Genomic DNA, 23,136 nt, shown 5'->3' with positions numbered 1-23,136 from the left:
ATAGATAGATAGATAGATAGATAGATAGATAGATAGATAGATAGATAGATAGATAGATAGATAGATGATAGATAAATAAAGCAAAACACTTAACTTCACACTATATGGAATTTGCAATGAAACTGAGTAAAAATTTTCAGTTTTGTGAAAAGGATTTTGGTTCTTCCTTTTCATCACTGGGTAGATTGCTATATACCAGGAATCAAGACTGCAAACATATACACTTGTGTACCCAGGTATAAATACACAACAGTAATAATCAGAAATATTATTTTTCCTATATCCATGTTACAGCTAAGCTAAAGAAAGCTTAGTTAAGTAAGAGTAAATGGTAAAAATGATAGGCAAATGAAGTTTTTCTTCTGAGATAGGGTTTTACGTTGTAGCCCAGGTTGACCTTGAACTTATGATCCTCCTGTCTGCCTCCTGACTGCTGAGATTTTAGCATGTGTTAACGTGCCCAGTTTCAAATTTACATCTCTTGACTTTAAAGTTATTATTTTACTCCCTTCCTTTACTCATTCTTACTGTGTGGACAGAGTGTGAGGGCTGAGAGGACTCTCCTGGCTGACCACACTAACCAGAGGAGAGCTGAGTGAGAGAACCCATCTAAGTGTGCCTGATCTCCTCATGTTCAAAGATGTCAGGAACGGCACTGATGGCGCTAGCAGGTATGTAAAGGGCTTGCATCTGGCTGCCAAACAAGTATCTTCAAGCTCTAAATCTGACATAGGAAAGGGACTTTAGGCTTCTTTAAAGCTGCCATGCTTGGAGCTAACGTAACGCCTCCATCTCCCCTGAACACCAACAAACAGACCCATAATGTAACTGTCAAATCACCCCCCAGTCTATTCAAATATAAACACAAAGAAAATTCTACAATTAATATGCTAACACTGAATTGCAAGATACAAAATAAAATAATTATTTTTATTCTGAAATACAAATGTCTAAAACCCCTCCATTTTTAAGAACTGAAAACTTAGCTAAGAATATGAGGGGGTCTCCAAGGCAATGGAGTCAGTCCAGGGAAATTTAAAGCCCTGCAAGTGCCTGTCCTTCCTGGTGCCTGAGAAATGCAATTGAACTGGAAATGGAAATATCGATCCGTTCTCCACTGGAGAGGAAGGAGCTTTCTAGCATCCTGGGAAAGCACATCTGCATGAATGCTGATCACACCCAGCACCCAGACATCAACTCTGCCTGAGGCTTTCATTGTTACACAACATAGATAAGCTGTGGCAGCCACATGTCCCAGACAAGGTGTGGGTGTGGAAGTATTTCCGCAGCGCCCCATACTCGAAAACTGGAACTGATCTTATTGGCTTAGGCAAGATTATGTTAGGCACTGAGGTAAACATTAGGCATACACAAGCTGCATACATGTAATGTCTCTCATGAGTTCATTACGGCCGGCGGACATTGTATTTCAACATCCAAGTTATCAGAGACTTTAAAATAGACTTTCATTCCAGTTAAAGTTTTCAATAAATGTGGGTTTTTTTATTGTTATTTATAACCTGTCCCAGGAAAAAATAATAAGTATAACATGAAAAGCCAACTGAGAGTGACCCTGTAGCACCAGCAGTGAGGCGGCTTAATATCACTGGGATTTGCATCCTATCAAGCTATTCATGCTGAGGCTGGGACCCTGGTGCTAATTTCTAGTAAATTTCACGCTTGATGTCTCCCTGTTGTGGGTCATTGCCGGTTCGTCTAAATAAACTGCTTCCAAATGGCTCTTCCATCTAAATATTCAGCCAGTTTTTATAATTTAATTTTGCATTATGCTGAATAGCCTTCCGGCCAGATAGAGCTCATTGGAAAAAAAGCACCAATACCATCTTGACAAGCTTTTATTTATTTATTTATATTTTTTTTACTGCTCGAATTAGACCTCCTAGGCCGACTAGTAAAGAGGTTTTTTTTTTCCCTCCACTAATGTCAATTTTCAGCATAGCAAGAGCTGTCTCTAATCTTTTCCTACTCATTACACACAATTTTGGAGTCATTTTACCCACAGTGCAGTCGGCTTCTGGCTGTGTGTTTGTGTGCACTGAGGGATGGCATAATTGTTTATTTTCCCTCCCTGCATAATCCCCAGCCAGCATTGAAACCAAAACTGCAAACATCTCCCCAAGGGCTGTGGAGAATGACAAGAGGCTCTCAGCTTAGGTCCTCTTACATGAGATAATATGTGGGAAACATCCTGACCTGTATGTACATATGAGAGCGTGTTCTTCCCCCTCCTGCTGTCACACAGGCCTCTATCTTCCCCAGAGCCTCTTTGTCTTATGTGGTGTGTAAAAGAATGCATCACACCAAAGTTCAGAAAAATGAACTTTGCTCTGGACTACAGTAGGCCAATAACTCATTTCCAACCAGGGATAGGAAGGAGGAGGAAATGAAAGTTATTAATTAATGAGCAGAGTTTAACTTGAAGATGATAAAGTTTGAGATACTTGTTAAGTAGCTCTATGAGAATAATTAAGCAATAAATTGTACACTTCGACATGGTTAAAAATAGCTGGACATAGTGGCTCACACCTTTAATCCCAGTAGAGGCAGATGGATCTCTGTGAGCTCAAAACCAGCCTGGTCTAAAAAGCAAGCCCAGGACAGCCAGGGCTACACAGAGAAACCCTGTGCCAAAAACCAACCAACCAACCAACCAACCAACCAACCAACCAACCAACCAACCCAAACAAAAATAAATAAATAAATAAATAAAAATAAAAAAAATCCAAAGAAACAAAAACAAAACAATCCCCCAAACCAAAGCAAAACAAAAAAAATCCCACAAAAATAAAAAAAAAGGATTATGTATATTTTACCACAATTAAAAATAATTTTTGAGAGGAGTTACTATATAGAGTAAGCTAATTTTGAATTTGCTATAAAGTTCAGGAAATAAAACAAAACAAAAGTCATTTCTGAGCTCTAGCTAATTCTTCCTGCAATAACCACAGAGATTTCTAAAGGAGGGGAAAATAGACAAGTGAAAACTTTCTCAGGGTATCCAGGGATGTTAAAAGTCGACTGGTTCTGGTTCTGTGATCTGGTCAGCCAGAGTGCTGCTCTAGAGAGAGAGATGGGCAGGCAGGGTGGTCCAGTGGGGAAAGGCCTTTGGTGAACAAATCTGGAACAGCTAGATCTCGAACTCATGTAAAGGATAAAATTGACTGCACAAATGCATCGTGGTGTGCATGTACCCTGCACACACTTAAAGAAACAGAGAGATAGATCCACATTTGTCTATCAACGCTGTCATTTTCTTAGCTAGTCACTTAGAGAGATTTACTTACCCTAAGCCTTAATTCATGTAAACTGCAGACAGCAATTTGACATATCTTTTATTGTGATCACAGAAGACAACATGAAAGCAGTTAATATAGTTTCTAGTGCAAAGATTCATTAACCCACCCACACCACACTGAGAACAGGGTCTCACTATGTAGCCCAGGTTGGGCTCAAACTCATCAATCTTCCTGCGTCAATTCTCCTGCGTCAGCCTCCCAGGTGCTGGAATTACAGAATGTAGCACTGGTTTTGCCTTCAGTGAATCTTAATTTTGTTCTTACTGTTTTAGGGTTTCACAACCAGTAAGGAACTGATGTCAAAGCAGGTAGCAGAACTGAAACTTTTAGTACAGGGGCAGCTCTGACCTCTAGGTAGGACAGGATAGGCAGGGTGACTCCCTGCCAATGTATCACTAAGGAGTACCTTCTTAGTACCCTGCAGTGAAGTCACTAAGGAACATCACTGACTCCTCAGGTGTCAGCATAAAACAAACAGCAAAGGAAGTGGGAGCCAAGTAACAGTCAGTGCTAACTGAATCTCACATGTGTGAACCAAAGAGTGTTAGCATCTCTCTCGATCCAGCTTCTGTGTGCTATCCTCTGTTGAACCCCTGGTATTTTGCTTATATATTACAGCTTTATCAGGCTACCCAAAAGAGCATTTTTCTCGACTCCTTGAGACAATGTCTGACATGTCTTCAGAGGCACCTAATACAGTTACACATAGGAACTCAGTCAAAGAGTTGACCTGATTAAACTATGTTCCTTTTCTCAGGGTATTTTCACTTTATACTTAAAAAAGGAAAAGTATAAATGGGGCTGGTAACATGGATCAGAGAATAAAGATGCTTGCCATCACATCTGACAAGCTGAGTTGGAATTCTAAGACCTGTATGATGGGAGAAGAGAAGCAATTCCCACAAGTTGTCCTTGACCCCTCCCCTAACCAAATATAATAAAAAGATTTAAAGTATTCAAGTGGGGCTGAAAATCTCTCAAAGGGTAGAACACTTACTTCTCTTGCATTGAACCTGGGTTTAGTTCCTAGCACCCACATGGTGGCTCACAAACATTTGTAAATCCAGTCCCCTCTCCACCCCAGAAGAGATCTGACTCTCTTTTCTGGCCTCAACAGACACCAGGCATACATGTGGTGCCCAAAAATACTCATAGGCAAAACACCCAGACACATTAAAAAAAATCATTTTTAAAAAGTACATAAGCATTAAGCTGTACGTATAGTCAAAGCCTTCTCCAGGAAAAGGGGTATTTCTCTAGTAAGTATAGTCTTTCTGATGACTGCAAAAACAGTAACAATAGCTCTTCATTTTTTCAAAGAGGCCTGGCTAAGCAAGGGGGTGTTATTGGCAAAAACTATGAATTTATCTCACACATGTCCAGTAACCTACAAGGGGGAGCTTTCCTGGGCTGTTCCTCCCTCAGGAAGCGGAGGAACAGCCACACAAAACGCCTGCTCTAAGCTTTGTGTAGCTCTCTATGGAGACCTCACTACTTCAGATTTCTAGGATCTCAGCAATCTCAATCACTTCGGCATGTCAGCTGCTTTCATTTCCCCAGCCCATCTACTCCTTCAGAATCCTGAGGTAGATGAGGAATGCACCCACCGGCATACTCTCACAGCCTGTAGGTGCAGAAGCTAGCCGTTGCAGAGCCATGGGTGTCTATCCGAATATGAGGTAATAATTTTTGGCTCTCCCTGGACTGTCCGCAGTGGCTGTTCATGGAGGATTTTTAGTTAATAGTGACACTGGCTGCCTAATCACTAAGAAATTCCCATGGTATGGACTAGAGCCGTTATACTAATGGTCTAATCTGCTGGAGCCACAGGCCTACGGCTGTTGGTGCATAATAATAAAAGATAGCACAAATAGCCAAACCAGTGTCTGGAATAGAGGTTTTTCATTTTCTTGCAGTTATTGTTAATTTCAGAATCCATCTTGGTCATCAGAGAATGTTAGAGAGTAATGTGAGTGAAGATCATGTACAGAAAAGAGGGGTAGAAACCAGTAAAATACTACTCCCAGGACCACCAAAAGGGTCTAACATCTATCTGCGAAAGCAGAATCTTCAACAGTAGGCTACCTACACAATAATAGAATATCTTTGCAATTTTTTAATGAAGTTAGAAGACATGTCTTTTTTGGGGGGAGGGGGAGACTGGGAAGAGTTGAGACAAGGTTTCTCTGTGTAGCCCTGACTGTCTTGGAACTCAGAGATTCAGCTGGGAATAAAGGCATGAGTCACCACACTCAACTTAGAAGATGTATCTTATTGTTCCAGTACCTTAGAGGAGCTGTCAGGTCACCTGTGATGAGCTGTTAGCACACCCACAGGATCACTATTACTTACACTCTGCCACTGACCTCTTTTCCCTCCCTCCCAGCCCCTGCCTAGCAATCACTGATTCCCCTCTAGCCCACAGCAGGCCAGTCACTATCTTCCCAGCCCATTAGTCACCTTTCATCCCCCCAGAGAAGCCTCTCCAGTTGGCAAAGACCATTAGAGGTAGCCCTTCACGGTTGAAGTCCTTGATAGCCTGGTAGGTCTTGAATGCAGAGTCTGGGAACCAAACCTGGCCAGCCTGCTGGATTATCTGTTGGGAAAAGCACAGGAGGAGCTAGTTAACAACACAGTTTGAAGGAGAACCTCCCTCAACTGATCAAGCTATTATTTAATTTATCAAAGCTAGTAAGCTCAAGATCAAACCAAATAAATTAAAACTGTTGTTCATTATGAGGATGACCCCTAAAGTGAAAAAGAAAAGATCCTGGATCTTTGACCCCATTGAACACTCTTCTCTAGGGGAGCCTGACCATACCATCACTCCTGAGACAAAAGGAATTGAGTTGCTTTTCAAGCAGTCACAAGAAAACCTTTTAAAGGCAACTCAGTTACTATCTCTTTCTTTCTTTGTGTGTGTATGTACATGTGGATGAACCTGTGTGTCCCTATGTGTACAAGTATGTAAAAGCCAGGGATCAACACTGGATGTCATCATTCTTAGTCCCATCTACTTTGCTTTTTTGAGACAGGGCCTCTTACTGGCCTAGAGTTCATTCAAGTAGGCGAGCTGGCTGGTCAGCAAGCCCCAAGAATCCCCTTGTCTTTGCCTTCCCAGGGCTGCGATTACTAATTTGGCATCGTATCTAATTTGTCTGCTTGTAAATGTGGGTTCTGGGACTCAAACTCAGGTCTTCATGCTTGTATGGCAAGCACTTTATTGACTGAACTATCTCCCCAGCCCTAAACTATTCAAAGCGAACCACCTGTATAGTCTCCAATTCCTTTCCCCTCTCTGGTACTGTGACTAATTACCAGATTCTTGGCGTGATACTGCTGAGGAGCCTCCTTATTGCTCTCTTTCACACCCCCTACCTTCTTGCTCTAGATGGTGAGATGTATAAAAATCAAATACATCTTCAAAAAAGGGAGGACCGGTGTAGTTTCCACAACTGGATCTATTATCACTCCAAGGTGTAGCTCTGGGAATGTGGGACAGATGAGCATCAGTGCCAGTTGCCTCTCTGTAAGACTATACCCCAATGAAAGCAGACGCTCCAGCATCACCGAGGCTACTGTAGCAGCCTATCCAACTTTTCACACAAAACTTTGCTTTCAAAAGGACCTTGAAAGTGATCACAGTGTTCTGCAATTATTGAAGGTGGCTGCCGCCCTTCCCTGTAAAATCTGGTGGCTTGCATTAGTCCCAATATTTCTGTAGGCACCGTAGAAGGGAAACAAACTCCAGGCACAAAGGTACTCCAAATATGGGCACAAGGAATATTTGAGGTAACCAACCTTGGCTTCAGAATCCAGGTTTGCAGGATCAGCAGGGATGCTGAGTTCCACAGTTCGGGTTTCTACAGCAACTACCCCCACAGGGATTCCCCCTAACCTGGGGAGAAGGAGAGCCACACGGGAACATAATACATGTTAATATTATAATTAGACATTTATTTTTCAGTTGCACACAAACACTGAGAGAAAAACTAAAAACAGACAGCAGGAGAGACTCTCATGCGCCTAGGGGTTAAAGGTGAGAACTTTGGGGTTCTGAATTCACTTTGTAAGTTCAGTGGAAAGTACCCTCACACTCACTCATTTTAAAGTGCCCAACAGGACAAATTCAAACTGAGTGCTGTAATTAGGAGAGACTCAATAGCCTAGTGCATACACACATCTACTTCTGTGGTTGCCAAATGAAACTTCTGGGTTTGCTGTCAATCAGCTTTTGGGAGTGGGAGATGGTTGGAAGCTGCTGGCCTTATGGGAGAGAGAGCTGTGGCAGTTAAATAGTGGGAAAAAAACAATGAGACAGGAATATTTTTTAGTAATAATCTTGGTGGAATCTGTGTCAGAAGCAGATACTTAATTTCAAAGATATGTTAAGCTAAGATTCAGAAGTCTGAAGCTTCTGCATCTATATTCTGTAATAATTTCCTATACTGGTCCTTCATTTCCTCGAACAAGTCAGAGATGAAGGGAAGAAAGAAGAGAAACCAAGAGGGAGATGCGAAATGTAGGGTGAGTCCTTACTCCAGAAAATGTGATTCCATCTTCAATCTGCCAGTTGCTTTCCCCTGGGCTGGGACTGGGCTGGGTTATACTTTCATTCCTTACAACATGTCCATGACAAACTTTTCCATGAAAGATGATCTTTAGCTGTTACATCAACCACTGGAAATGGATTCTTTTCATCACAAGAGACCTAACTGGAGTTGAGTGGAGACCACCCACCACCCCTTGTCACTTGCCTGCACTGAATCAGAATCAAAAGCCCTCTAGACAACCAGACAACGAGCAGGAGGTACACAAGAGGGTTCAGAAATATTTCTGTTCACAATGATTAACACTCCAACTGGAAACTTGTAATTGCAAAAGCCACCCTAAATCGGTAACTTATAACTTATATATTAGGGCCCATGTGACCTAATAAAGAACATCTTTATCCGAGTATTACAGTTATTTATTGAAGTTGAAAACAGCTCAGAACAACTTCTGTTTTCTATTATACTTCATATAAATTTTATCAGGCTAGCACATGAAGATGCTACATCTTGTTTTATAGTGTGTCCCTGGACAAGGTGCCATGGAATAATAAAAGACAATTTACAGCCAATAGCACACATATTCCAAACATACATACCAAAGATGAGTTTTGGCAGCACTTACAGTAACAATCCCAGAAGAATACATTTATATTTATTTCTTGAAATGCCACTGCCTTTGAAAGAAGCTAGCTCCATTTGTTTTATATACTTCTGAGCATGTGTATGTGTTTGGAGTAAGAAGCCCAGAACATCAGATGGAAAGAAAGGAAGAAGTCCGAGTGAATGCTGAAATAAACAATAGCTGAGCTAACTAAAGCCAAGCCTCACTGATCGTGGTTGCAGAGAAATAATCCCTGTTCTTCTAATCTTAAGGGTAAAGCATTGTTCTCTCATATCCCACAGGACGATCTTAAAGACAGCAAAATTTTGGCTTTGGAAGGCTTAAACGTTGTCATGCACTGTATACACAGGAAAGGTGAAACAGAATAAACAAAAACAAATTCTCAAAAACATCAATTCTAATATGACCTGAGAAACTGTAACAAACTGTACGCCCACTTCCACTCTGCAGCAGGAATTTTACCAACACAAAATAATGCTCACAGGGATGCCGTAGCTCTGGGCGAGGGCAAAGACATGACACTTGAAAAAAGATGAGCAGCTAGTTTCCGAGTTCCTGTCTCAGATGAGTCCTATTCAGACACTGGAAGGCCCTGTCTGTGGGATTCGCCATCAGATGGCTCCTTGTCACTGGCTGTATGAGGCATGCTGACCTGATGTACTGAGAGAACCACAAAGCCTAGAATTATTTTCAAGGCTAGCATCTAAATCTCAAGCCAATGTGGCATGTTGGAGAATCTTGAGCAGGTGCCTCTTTTCACCAAGATAAGAAAAACTGATTGCCCCCTGGAGGAAGGTGAGCCTCTGATGCAGATCTCTCAGGCAGCATGTCTGCAGCACAGACCTAGATTAAGATCAGCCTTGGCAGGTGCTCGTTAGAGCAAGCACGACAGATTATTTTGCACAGAGCTTGCTGTTGAGTGAAGCACTTCTTAGAGTGGGTATTAAAATTTAATAGAAACTTCAATTTCCCACTTGAAAAATACGGGTATCCCAGCAACCTATGCCAGCTTATTTTACTCACTCCTGTTTCAGATTAAAAAAAATTTTTTTTCCAATTCAAATCTGATTCTATTCCAATACAATGCAGTACTATAAGTCACTTCAGTAGTCATGATGTCAGAAAAAACTACTCTCAGGGTACACAGAGAACAGTGTGGTGCCTGCTCCTGGGAGACAGTGGTCTTGTGGGGAAGAAACTGATTGGTGATACCTACTGTAGTTTGGCTTTATGGTTCCCAAAGAGTTTCTTTTGGAGAAGTTATAAAAAGGAAATACTGTCAAAATCAGCCGTCAGGTTAAACATTTCATTAGAAGAACACACTGAACTACTATAGGAATCAGCAGCTTACCTTGACTCTGGCTATCATCTAATACTCTTAGAAGACGCAGACAAAAGCTTAATTGGTAAAAGCTTTGACCCTTTCCTTTACTGTTTTTACTTGGGAAGAAGAAGTTTCCAAAATGAAAAGGTCTTACCTGGCTCTGCCAACCACCACAGTCTGTGCCCAGGGCTGCATAATCTCTGAGAAAGATCCATAGTCAAAAAATCCACTCAACCATTGGCCTTTCTGGGCTATAAAGGAAAAGGGTGGGGGTGGGAAAGAAACGAAAAGCATAAAGGCAGTCAACTACTGACAGTGCACTGGGCTGATGGATTTAAGGTGGGATCTGGGGACTTATTTTGAGGAGTTTGTTGTTTTTAACCATATTATAATAGATGGAAACATTAAGCAACTGAGTGTTCATCTGCCTTCAGAAATCATCCCCTATTTCATTTGCTAGTCTGCATAGAGAGAATCATTTATCAGCAAAAGCATCATTTATTGTTAAACGATGGGGTTCAGCTAGCAGAGAGTTTTCGTGCTTTTAAATAAATAGCTTGGCTTTTTTTCAAGACACTACAAACATTTGTCAAGAAGCAGCCAAGTCATTAAAGATGTTTTTAAAATGTTTAATTCTATCTTAAAACTTGCCTTACAATTTTGTTTGATTCCAATGATTTTCTTTTAATGGGAAGAGGAAAATCCTAAGTGTTAATGATCAAATGAAGAATCAAACTTGGAGGTAAATAAGGGATTCAGTCGATGCAACAACAAAGATTAACTATACTTATGGCTGACAAAGTATAATCTTTTTACATGAAAGGTCATGACAACATGGCCTTAACAGAACAAAACATAATGGTTAAGCTATATATACTTAAAAAAAATACACACTTAATAACATGATCTCCCTTCCTTATTCAGTTCCCTATACTGGCAAGGCAGATAACTTTTACCACCTTAGTTTAAGACAAAACCTTTGTTCCACAGGCATGAATGTTTGACTAAGCACCTATAAAGGCTTCTGCAAATAACTGTTTCCTCGTTTGTCCTCTCAGCTCACAGTTTCTCTGTGATTCTTCTAATTTGAACAAGGCCCGCCACCCCCTAAACCTCAAGTCCAAAACCAATTAAAAGTAGAGATCTGAGCAAGCTAACCTCTGCTGACTTAAACAGGACGGACAGTGTTTTATCAAGACTAAACTTGTAATTACTGTGTTCTACATTCCTTGCCTCTATGGCCCCAGTGTAAAATGTGATCATCCATTTCAAAATTATCTCTCTATCGTGAGCCCAAAGCTGATCGTTTAGATTCTGGTCTCGTGTTGGGCGTCAGTTTGAAGAATATCACAGCACTATCGCCTCTAATAAATGACTTTAACTTTTCACCTAGAAGATATCTGCTTTAACTTATCACAGGGAATCATCTGCTTTCTTTAACGCTTCCACTAAATTAAAATCTGAAGTCACTCGATTTGGGAGCCAGTGTTAGCTGCACTTAGACAGCAGGATGAATTACTAGAGAGCAGATGAAAAAATATTATCAAAAACACCAGAAAACTTAGTTTATCACAAATTTCATTTTACTCTGTGGTTCTTATTAATAATGACCTGGATAATGCCCACCTACACAAGTACTTCTGTTTACCCTATGAAACAAAGGTGCTTTGCTTTTTAAGACAATCTTACCCCTGGCTAGACTTGAATGTGCAATCCTCCTGCCTCATCCTCTTAACATGCTGGATTAAATGCATATAACACCATGCTTCTCAAGGACTCAAGTTCTGATGAAGGTTCTCAACCATATTTCTAGAGTTGTCAGGATACTGAAATTTTAACTAGATGCCTGGATCATTTATGACTTTTACTTCGATAATAATGATTTGGTACTATAGAATTAATTTCAAAATCAAAAAGTTTACTTGTTTCAAAACCCTTGCAAGACAGCTAGAAGTCTAGCTAGGCGGTAGGATTCTTGCCTGGTGTGCACAGGGCCTCATATGCTGACTAGGGAGGAAAGGGCCATTGGCTATGCTGGCTGGACTTGATAGTCCCACAAGGAAGCCACTCTAACTCAGCTGTAGAACTGGAGTGCCACTAAGATGCTTCCTATGTCTCCCAGGAGAACACTCACTGGGCTTCGTTCTGAATGTAGAGGACACCCACTTAATTCCCAGAAAAGTCCTGGCTTTTTAAGGCCAATCACTATGTCAGGCTTAGGGTTCACACCATAACCATGCATAAAATAAGAGAAGCGAAAGATGACTATGCTGATCTTTCTGCACAGAGAAAAAGGTATGATTATAAATTAAAGCAGAATTCTCTTGAATTTTCTAGACTATCTATAGTTAGATATCAAGATGAAGCCCCAACATCAAAATAATAGCGGTGAGATCTTGCAAAAAAGATACGTATGTGGAACTGTTCTTACATAAGACGCAGCTTTGGGTTCTATTAAGTCTTCCTTACGAACAATTCTTTTTATTTCCGCAGAACCACAATGACCCTTAAGTTTAACAAAATATCTTCTGCAATTCTTTTTTAATTTTAATGTTTATAGTATTTTGCCCACATGTGTGTTTGTATGCCAGGTGCCCAGGGAGGCCAAAAGAGGGCGCTGATTCCCCTGGAACTGGAGTTACAGATAGCTGTGCACGGCCACGTAGTGTCTAGAAATTGACCCATGTCTGGAAGAGCAGCCTATGTTCTTAAGCACTGAGTAATCTCTCCAGCCCATGTAATCCGTTCTTTTATACATTTATTGTATTTTAAAAATGAATAGTGACAATAAGCATGCAAGAAAGAACAAACACTTCCTCACACCATTTGGAGAAAGCAGGGATCAGGTGTGGTGGGTAGTTCCTGCCCTGAATCTCAGCACTTGGCATACTGAAGCAAAAGGATTTGAGAGATAAGGGCTAATTTGAGCTACATAGCCAGTTCCAGGCCAACTTGGGCTACAAAGTTAAACCCTATCTCAACAACAAACAAAATAAAAAAAAATAAACAACAGGCCACTTGGGGCTTTATAAAAGAAGGTTTTCTGCAATTGCCAAGTAGATTGACAAATGCAAATTTACTTTACATACTTACTCATTATTTTTTTCTGCAGTGTGTGAGGGTGTGTGTATGTGTATGAGGCTTGTGAGGAAAAAGGACAACCTTCGGTGTCGTCATCACTCAGGTGCCACCTACTGGCCTAGGACTATAATACACTAAGCTGGATGCCCAGCAAGCCCCAGGGATCCATCGGTCTTCACCTCCCCCATGCTGAGATTACAAACAAAGGCTACCATGCCCAGCTTTCTAAAATGCAGGTTCTAAGGATAAAACTCAGGCCTTTTGTTTTGTTTTCGTTTTTGGTTTTTTTTGAGACAGGGTTTCTTTGTGTAGCCTTGGCTGTCCTGGGCTCGTTTTTTGATCAGCCTGGCCTTGAACTCACAGAGATCCACCTGCCTCTGCTGGGATTACAGGTGTGTGCCACTGTGTCCCGAATCTCAGGACTTCATAGTAAAAGTATTTTACTATCAAAACTATTATCAATATCACCGGAAAAACATAGTATTCAGCAATAGTTTTCAAGGAAGCGTATAATTGAATTCTATAGTTGAAGTTTAGAGATATTTTCTCAAGGTAACTCTGTCTTTGGCCATCTTTTGTTTTGGAGACATGGCTTAGCTATGCATCTCTGGCTGGACTTGAATCACTATGTAGCCCAAGCTGGCTTCGTACTACTACAGGTAATCCTCATGCCTCAGCCTGCCAAATGCTGAGACCGAAGGCATTCACACCTGTAGTTGTCTCAGTGCTCTTAGTAATACACTTTTGTGCTATAGTTGGATAGTGACCAGATAGAGTTTGACAGCCAGGATACCACTGGGCCCTTAAACATATACATACTTGGGTGAGGACGGCCTGCCAGCATCCACCGAGGATCATACGGGGCCTTTGTGGGAACAAACTCGATGATTCTATCTATAGGATCCTTGGAACTCAGGAGAGGAACCGAGCTATGCACACTCTAAGGAAAGAGTGGGACAGAATGGACACACCAATCAGCTGATGTCAGTCTCACATCTCAACTCAGCAACAATAGCTCCAGACAAAAACAGCAGAACCCGCCTACAGAACTGCACCCATCCCAGTTATGTGTCGAGCCCAAGGAACACGCACTTTCAACTTTCATTTAGGAGCCTAACACACACTGGTGCATTCTGATCTGATCCATCATGCCCTTGCTCTCCAAGAAAACAAGCTCCTGGAAGACAAATGGCTACTATAGGCAGGAAACTCACAGAGTATGAGGAAGTCTTAATATTTTGGGATTTGAACATAAACAGGGCATGAAATAGCTGTGGCTGGAAAACAATGGGAGTTAATGAGAGCCAAAGGTATTCTGAAGGTAGAAGGTAAAAGACAGCTTCAAGAAAGAGAAATCTACAGGTTTCAGAGCAATACTTGATAAAGTCTTCAAGCAGGGCACCCCAAACATGAAGTTATGGTGGAGAAGGCAGAAGGACTCACCTTCGGCATGTATGACAGCCAGTGTAAGACTGTGAACACTCCATCAAAGTCATCCGAAACAGTGGAGTGGGTAACCCCATTGTTGTGCATAATCTGGATGCCACCAAGCTGATTATTGGAGGTGTACACTTCCCGACCAAGGACCTAGACGAATGAGCATGTAAAAAGACACGGGTCTCTACAAATATACCAGTGTACATTATTTCCCAATTCTTACTAGACAAAGGTAAACTCATTTTCTGTGGGTTGTTCAGAGGGACTGCCAAGAACTTTCTTTCTTAAAAGAAAATCTAGAAAGCAAAAAAGACCTTCAACTGTTACATGCACTGTTGCAGTTTTAAGCTATCAAACATCCCTCTCTGGAAGCCACCACACACAAGTGCAGAGGACTTTAGCTCTGAGTTAAAATTGTGGTAGGTATGCTGGAACCCTGGGGGCAGTGGCTACATCTTGATTTATAGTGTACACACACACACACACACACACACACACACACACACACTATTGACAAGTCTATGTTAAAGAAATACTATGAGTTTGGGTGCCTTATTTTTCTAAAGGATTAGCTTTTCTCTGCCATTTGATTTTTAAAGTTGGCCCACTGTTTCCCTTGCCCATCCCTAAACCCAGGCAAAATCCTGAAACAGCTCATGACACACACAAACCTCCTAGACTCCAGTCCTCTTTGTGCTGGGTGTGAATGTGATTTATTTCCCAAGCCTGTTTTCTTCTGAGGACTGGAAAGGATTCAGTCCTCACCCTAGTGTCTCTCTGGAGGATTTTAACCCTTATCAAGTGGAGGCACTTGCAAATGGAAACTACAAAGTTTCCCTTAAAAAAGAAGGGGAGAAAAAAAGAAAGAAAGAAAGAGAGAAAAAGAGAAAGAAAGCAAAGGAAAAAACATCTCAGACTTGGAAATTGTAGGGTTTCGTTTCCTCCTGAAGATTGGTTAATACTTTCTTCCAGGGAGGGAGGTTTTCTGACCCGGTAGATGGAAGTCAGGCGGCCTGATCACTGACTATTGCAAACTGCTGAGTGTGTAGTAATTGCCAGTCATCTAGGGGAGCCCTGGAGAGAGCTAAACAGTTGTGGAGTGCTCACTATATGTTCTCCTCTCCGCTCCCTCTCCTCTCTTCCAAGAAACAACAACATAAATTTTCTTCTTCCTAACTTTTATTCATTTTCAACCTCTTGGGAGAACCTAAACAAATTAAGGGCCAACAAACTATGCCTATATATTTTCAATTGGCCCTTTCTTATTAGGAGCTTGGAGAGATCCCTCTGCCTGCTGGGTCAGCCCCCTACATCAAGACCTTCCAAAGGCTGAGCAAGTCGTTGACCAAAGTAATAACCTCGCTGTGATCCTGCTGGCCTTGGCTCCATTTAACTTCAGCTTGGAAAGGCATAAGCGAATGTTCTGAAAAGAATATGGAGAGCAAAATTGCTCTCTGATTACTGCTTTCCTTGATAAGGAAGCACAGAGAACAAGCCTTTACAGGCAGCCCTAAGCCAAGCAACATGCTGGCAGCTCCTTTGAAGGAGCCAGTGAACAGGGGAGACCATATCTGACCAGTGGGCTGCCATCCTCCTCTCAGTCTGTCTTTAATCTCAGCCCAGGCGCTGAGGCTCTTTTCTCATTCTCCTGCTGTCTCTTTCCATTTGCCCTCTCTCTGACTGATACACTGATCTCTCGGTCACTCGGCTTTCTGCTCCACTGAGTCCATATTACTAATAACACCTCCGCCACGGCCAGTTTACCTCATGAAGGCAGGAGCACATCATTACAAAATAAACTCATAACTTTGACATTCTAGCAAATACATGCCGTTTGTTATTTTTATGGCTTTAGTCTCTCTAACAGGCAGAGGGTATTACATACCTGTTTCATTTATATCTTTAAGTGTGTGTGCACACGCTCTTGCACATGCACCAGGAAACAAAACCGAACAGCAGCAACAAAAAACCCCAAACGAATAGAAATTTCTAAAGCAGTCAGCTGATGGGGGACTCTGGTGGAGGCAGAAGCCTGTCATTCAGGGAGGCTACGCTCTGATCTGACTCTGGTTTTATGGCTGTCATAAACCCGATGGCCCACAACTGGTCCTTCTGGGACAGACTGCTTCTCTGCTAGAAGTCATTCAGTGTGATCAGCAGTATTTTTAATTATTAAAATAAAATTGGAAAGGAGAAATGAAATAAAAAGAAGACACCATGCTGACCCCGAATATCTGATATTCACAATTTACGTCAGGAGCCAGATATTCCTTGTTGCATAGGAAAGGGTGTTTTCTGTTCAGAAACATTATTTTTGATCCTACTTCTAAAACTTGATCATGAGAACACTGAATAGTTACAAAACTAGCCATGAAGCAATGAAGGACCAAGCTCAGACAAAGGGACCTAAGACGACCAAGAACACCTTAGTTCTGGAAGTGGACTGTCTTAAATGCTTTTGCCCTCTTTTCCATGAATGAGAAGGGTATTCAGAACCGGGCTACTCCCAGAGAGGTTCTACTGCTTGCCCATTCTATACTAGTTGTTATTTTGACACCGACTTTGCATTTTTACAGCAGGAGCAAGATTCCGGAACTTCACATGTCTTCTCACTCAAGTTCTGATACTCTGGGAAATGTTCGGGAAAGCAGCAGCATTTATGCAGTTCTTTTCATCTTTGGTTCCAAAGAAACCTTAGGGCTCCTCACAACAGAAAACATTGTTTCTGTGCTAACAAAGGCTTACCACCTAAGAAGACTCAATTAATTTATTAATGAAAGAAAATTTATAGGATAAAGTATGGAGCACCCAAAGGGCCCTTACTGACCAGTGTTAGCTTGGGAGATGGGGGTGGGGTAGAGATGAAAACAGAAATGAAGCCAACTTCCTTAACTACAAACAGACAGCAACAATCGCAGTCATTTAACAATCAAGAGAAAGTAGTATGCTGGGCTATCTTCAGCTGCCTGTAGGTTTAGAGTATGTCCAAGTGAGATGAGGGCTAACACTATTACTCCTGATTTATAGGGGTCATTGCTGACTCAAGTGGTTTTAATGATTTTAGAATACTTCACAACAAAAGCTCCAACCAAGGCAGCAGAATCTGGGCTGGGACAGATTCCATTCTGCCCAATGTGAAATGATTATGCAGGAATAGCCAGCCACACAAGTCCTAGCTGGCAACTAGAAACGTAAAAAGTACCCCCCCCCAAATAATCACAGTTTTTCTCATGTTGGCCTACCAACCCTTGAGAGAAAGCTGTGAGTCAACAGCCCTCACCATCATCATGTTTTCATCAAATAGGTAGGCTTCATTTGTCACTCATTTAAACTCTGACAGAGGCATTTCTGTATCAGTCAAGTTTCTTGCAATGTTCTGGTTCCTGAATCATTCTCCTCACATTTTCTACTACATGATACAAAATTCTAATTTATTTGCCTAACAAGCATCTATCACCATTTAAACACGAGACAGTCAAAAGGGCACTCCTGAGGCCACCTTTGCCCTCTTGCTCCAAATGGTCAAAACAGCTCTATGAAATAACAAGAAAAGCGTCATCCCAGGATCCCTTGCGTAGGGGTACCCAGGCCACAGAACTAAAGGGATAAATCTGAGAAAAGATCTTCACTCCGTCTCTGTATATACTTAAGCTCCATCAAACACTCCAATTACTGTAGTTGGCAGACCTAAGAATTAAAGTATCTCATGAAAGCTAGTGATTAGTAGAGATGCAATTGTTAAAGGTTTCACCAAAGGTGTTTTAGAGAAATGTTGAGATGCCCACGAGGTAGAAATGAATGCAGTCATACACACTAAGGCTGCTGCTGCTGCTTACCCTGAGACACTGCAGACAGCTCAGGTTTACCACAGCTGACAGGCAATGAAAACAGTCGAATATACCGCCTGCTCTCGCCCTTAAATCCCTTTTTGGAGATCAAGATAAACACATTCTTCCTTTCCCCAGTGCTCCAGACATTTGACTGAAGTGGCAAAGCACTGTGAGGGTTTGTGCAAATGAAATCACTATGTAATACTGAATGAGTGTAGTATTTACTTGTCAGGATATTTGTCAGTACAGGTATTGCGATTTCTAAGTTTCACAGATGCAACTTGGCTCAATTTCTAAAATACTGCTTTTATCCTGATATACATATTATGTTAGGACCCTGGAGTTTTATGTAAATATTTGCAATCATGTGATAAGACAGAAAATAATAGTGGTGCATATCAATCATGGTAAAAAAGAAAATCCGCACCTTTCTTCCCTTTTTAACAATCCTTGAAGAGTCAGGGCATCTACTATTTTAGAAAGCAGGGAGCACAAAATTCCTCCAAATGTGAGAATCTGGCTACAGGAGCAGAGACTTCGTCGCAATACTCTCATGGCATTTCCATTCTCCAGAGGGCAAATTTACTGAGCAATCATCATCACTGGACGACATGCATGATTCTAGGTATTAAAGTCACTCTGGGATGCTACGGATAAAAGATTGGAGAGGGAAGGAAGACATATGAGTAAAAGCAGATGGAAATAAGGAAAAGTGGTAAAGCAGGGACAAAAGAGAGAAGAATGAAAGAGAAGAAAGGGGCAGCGAGTGCTGCTGGCATCCTCCTTGACCTGAGAGCACTACATTTTTAAAAGCTGATGTGTAATTCAATCTCCAATTAACGGTTCTAAGTGGTGCTGCACATATTACTGTGTAAATGTTTCTCCAGGAACATATCCCAGGGTTAGCAGAATTAAATTTTTGGGGAGCTAGGAACAATAATACCTCTGTGACCAAGAATATTTGGATGTTAGTTACCAAAAGCACATAGTTAACAGGTCATACTTCTTTTTATACCTTTGTTGTACTGCTGGCACTGGCAACTGGCAAAATGGTTGGCAGCTGGTGGATTAGGTGTGGGGCCAGAGAGGAAGCTCAGCAGTACACACTGGCAGGGTGAGGGGGTGATCTGAACCATAGCTAGAGTCAAGAAAAATACCCCTGCAAGACTCAAAAATCTCTCAATAAGAAACAAATTCTGAAGTGATCGAGTTTGCTGAAAAGTCATCTTGGGCAAAGAGACTTGCTACCAGTGACAGGAAAATACTTTGGTTTTGTTTTAAATGAACTTAAAACAACGTCTTGCTATGTATGTAGCTCAGGCTGGCCTAAAGCTTGACCATCTTGTCTTGTTCTCCTAGGGCAGATGTGTGCCATCATTCTCCGATAGGAAAGTATTTAGCTAGCCACAAAGACACTGAGATACAAACCAGAAAAAGTACTTCAAGACTTCTGCTTGTTAAGAACACAAGGACAAATTCACCAGCAGAAAGATAATAAAGATTTGCAGGTGGAGTGGGTACAGGGCCAGAGACTCACTTTAAATGTAAAGGAATAGAGAAGAGCCATAGATGGTCTGCCTGTCAAAAATGAGAGAAAAAGCATAGGCTTCCAGACATAAGCTTCCTGCCAAAAGAAATCACTCATCCCAGGGACCCATCAGCTAACTACTCATTTAGGAAGAGACACAAAAGTACTGACAATAAATCAATTCCAAATACAGAACTACTTAACATTTTCAATAAAGTCTGGTTAAGGGCCAGGTGTGGTGACTCATGCCTATGATCCCAGCACTTGGGAACTGGAGGCAGGAGAATCAGGAGTTCATGATCATCTTCAACTACATGAGACCCTGTCTCAAAAGAAAGCCAAGGGGATGAGAAGAATATGGCTTATCAGGGGATAATACACATATAACAAAAGTATCAAATTTATGGTGTAAATACATTGACAAACATATAATAACAACCAGTACCACAATGACATGGGAACATATCCATCATCATGCTCCCTTGCTCCTTTGCCACTCCTAACAACCACTGATCTCATTTCTGCTCTGGCTGCTTTGCCTTTTGTAAAATGGCATATAAAGAAATTCACAGAGTACGCAGCATTTGGAGCCTAGTTTCTTTTGGTTGCCATAATGAATGCATCATATTCATTCATATAGCCCAAATGTAGGTAGTTTTTTTCACAGCTGGTTGCCACAACTCATTCAATGATTTGTCAGTTGGTAGATATCTAGGTGGCTGTCAGTTTGGGGAGAGATTAGGAAGGAAAGCTGCTACAAACATTTGGATACAGCATTGTATGGTAAGCGTCTAGCTAACTTAATAAAAGAAACCAAAACGAAACCACAAATTTTAAGGCATCTTTACCATTTTTGCATTTCTTTCACTAGTGGACAGAGTTCTGGCCATCCCAATCCTCACCATTTGGAATTTGTCAACTAAACATTAAGTTTTTTATTTATTTTTTTCCCCTAGGGCTGGGGAATGTAGCTCAGTTTTAGAGCACTTACTTGGCATGCATCAGGCTATGGGTTTGACTCCCATCACCATAAATAAACAACAAAATACTGTAATCATTTAGGAGAAAATATGTAATGCTGTGAAATTGCAGTTTTAAATTCCCTAATGAGAAGTGATAAACATAATTGCAAGCACTTACTTTCCATCCGTAAACATCTTTCATGGAGAGTCTACTCAAATTTCTTGCCCATGTATTTAACTATTGGGCCATTTTCTTATTGAATTCTGAGAGTTCTTTATATATATTCTAGAGAATCTCTTTTATCAAATGTGTGATTTCTGTAAAATTTTTTTAAAATTTGTTTTTCAGTTGTCTCCTGGCTTTTCTAAATATACTGGTGCTTCAGACAAATGATGGAATGACCAAATGCCAGAGCCCACAGTGGTCAGATATGAGTTTGGTACTTGCTAGATCCTGGCTTCCTGGACAGTAACATTGATTCTTCCTCTGCAGCTTTTTTTTTTTTTTTTTTGCATTTTTCTCATTTATGTCTGGTGGGTATCATTTAAAAAATATCTCTTAGTAGCAGGCATGTCCAAACATTAGGACACAGGCTTGCATGTATCCTGGGACAGGTATGAATGGGTCCCACATGTTTACAGATGTTAATAGGTTAGAATGTCAAAAGATTGGATAGTCCTAAAAATGAAAAGTTTGTTTTAAATACCATAAAATCAGGAATCACAATGTATCTACACAACATAAGAACAATTTTACAAATAACAAATGCAATGAATGAATGACATAATTCCAAATGTGCTATAGAGACTCAACACTGCCATATTTAAGAAAGCTGAGCTACCAAAACCAAGTCGCTTTAGCGCTATAATGTGTGGTATGAAAGGGAAGCAAGTGGTTCATTCCCTTCAGCTGTCCTTGATGCAGATGCTAGGTGATGTTTTTGAGTTGTCATTGGTCCCTGCTCCAGCTCTTCTGTGTCCGTGTGTTTGAGTGCATGTGAACTTGTGCACTACGGTGCATGTGTGGGTCAGGGGGGATGGAAGTCAGTTCCTTATATTGGCAGCAAGTGCCCTTACCTGCTGAGCCATCTTTAAAAATTCTCATCATGGGCTAGTAGTAAGCCAATAACTTAGTCAGATATTATCAGGGTTGCTCTACTGAATTATATAAACCTGCTTTATTAATTGAGAAAAGATATTTTATTAATGAGTTAGGTAGAAAATGAAGATACTTAAAAGTTGATTATCTGTTAAGATGGCCTTAACTCATCATATTTGCATGTTATGCTATTGATTAAACTGGAGTGTATTCTTTTCCTTAATAACCCTGTTTTCTCAGTTTTTCAGACATGCATGATATTTTTAAGGTCTTAAATTCTCGGCACTGAGACATCAAACTCAAGCACAAGAACGTGAAGCTCAGGCATGGTAATCTGGAGTTCAATCGAAGAAGCTCTTCACACTTAGCTCTCATGATTCAACACTGTGTACATTAGCTGATTAGACTGGGTGGTGATGGCCACTCTGAAGGAGAGGGGACATGGCTAAATTTAGATCCAGGCACAGGAGACATCACCTATAGTGATGAACAGCCAGGAGTCAGGTTTCTAAACAGTCTAGAGTCCCAAGACTTTATCATATTCACACAGGAGTCTGTGCTCAGTGAGGGCTCAGGTCTGTCTTCCTCAGAAAAGACTGGAGTCCTCGCATTTCTAATCTACCAACATGTGCAGTTCTTGCACTTTTAATTTATGGGTGTTGGGGGAACCCTCTGACTTGGGAACATATTGGCTTGGTCTAATGCTTGGAGATTATTAAACTTGGAGCTGTGCACCACTATCAGGTGTACAGATCTTTTATTTAGAAGATATGGTGCTCTAAATGCACAAAGAGCTCCCTGTCACCTTCACATTAAAGCCCCTAGTGCCTGGTAAATGGAATTATATAGCTGTCATCTCCTTTCCCCAAAGTTTTAAGAGTACAATGGGCTCATTTTTTCACACTCCATCCCAGCTTCAGAACTAAGAGACCTACTTTGTATTGATTTAAGGTCTCAGAAATAAATAAACCTGCTTCACCGCTGTGATTCACAACAAATTCATGATACACTATTGCATGATATATTTCAAGCTCTGGCTCCAGCTCTCTTTTTCCTCTGGTGAGTGATGGGGGAGGTGGGAGGTAGCAGGGAGCTGCAAAGCTGACAGCCTGATGGTTATTGGAGATGGCTGCGGACTGCAAATCCAAGAGGAAACACTATTGGAGGAGTACAGGTTTTTTAACTGGGAGGCAAGGGTGAGAAGCTAATTTACTTGATTTCCAAGCTGGGGCTGTGGGAAAAGAAAGGTTGAAGAGAGAGGAGAGAGTTGACAGGGTAGTAAGCTTCAAGTGAAGAACAATCTGAAAAAGATCTATGAACATGTATAGGAAAAAATGAAGAAAACACACCAAACAATGGTGTAATGACTGCATGACTAGAAAA

At 41.1% G+C, this 23,136-nt stretch overlaps 1 protein-coding gene across 5 annotated transcripts in view; it reads right to left on the bottom strand.

The window, feature by feature from the left end:
- Acaca (acetyl-CoA carboxylase alpha) overlaps positions 1–23,136 on the bottom strand; it is a 260,615-nt gene that overhangs the window by 21,994 nt on the left and 215,485 nt on the right. For all 5 annotated transcript variants that reach the window (XM_055620094.1, XM_055620096.1, XM_055620095.1 and 2 more), the window contains 5 exons: positions 14,341–14,484; positions 13,717–13,837; positions 9,971–10,067; positions 7,119–7,215; positions 5,778–5,913 (listed from right to left, as the gene is read on the bottom strand). In XM_055620094.1, the coding sequence (XP_055476069.1) occupies positions 5,778–5,913; positions 7,119–7,215; positions 9,971–10,067; positions 13,717–13,837; positions 14,341–14,484 (595 nt within the window). The remainder of the gene's footprint in view (positions 1–5,777; positions 5,914–7,118; positions 7,216–9,970; positions 10,068–13,716; positions 13,838–14,340; positions 14,485–23,136) is intronic.

This window comes from Psammomys obesus, unplaced genomic scaffold (genome assembly GCF_907164565.1).
Source record: "Psammomys obesus unplaced genomic scaffold, mPsaObe1.curated_primary_1811, whole genome shotgun sequence".
Lineage (NCBI taxonomy): Eukaryota > Metazoa > Chordata > Mammalia > Rodentia > Muridae > Psammomys > Psammomys obesus.
The sequence above is the reverse complement of the archived record's forward strand: the minus strand, read 5'-3'. Positions and strand labels throughout refer to the sequence as shown.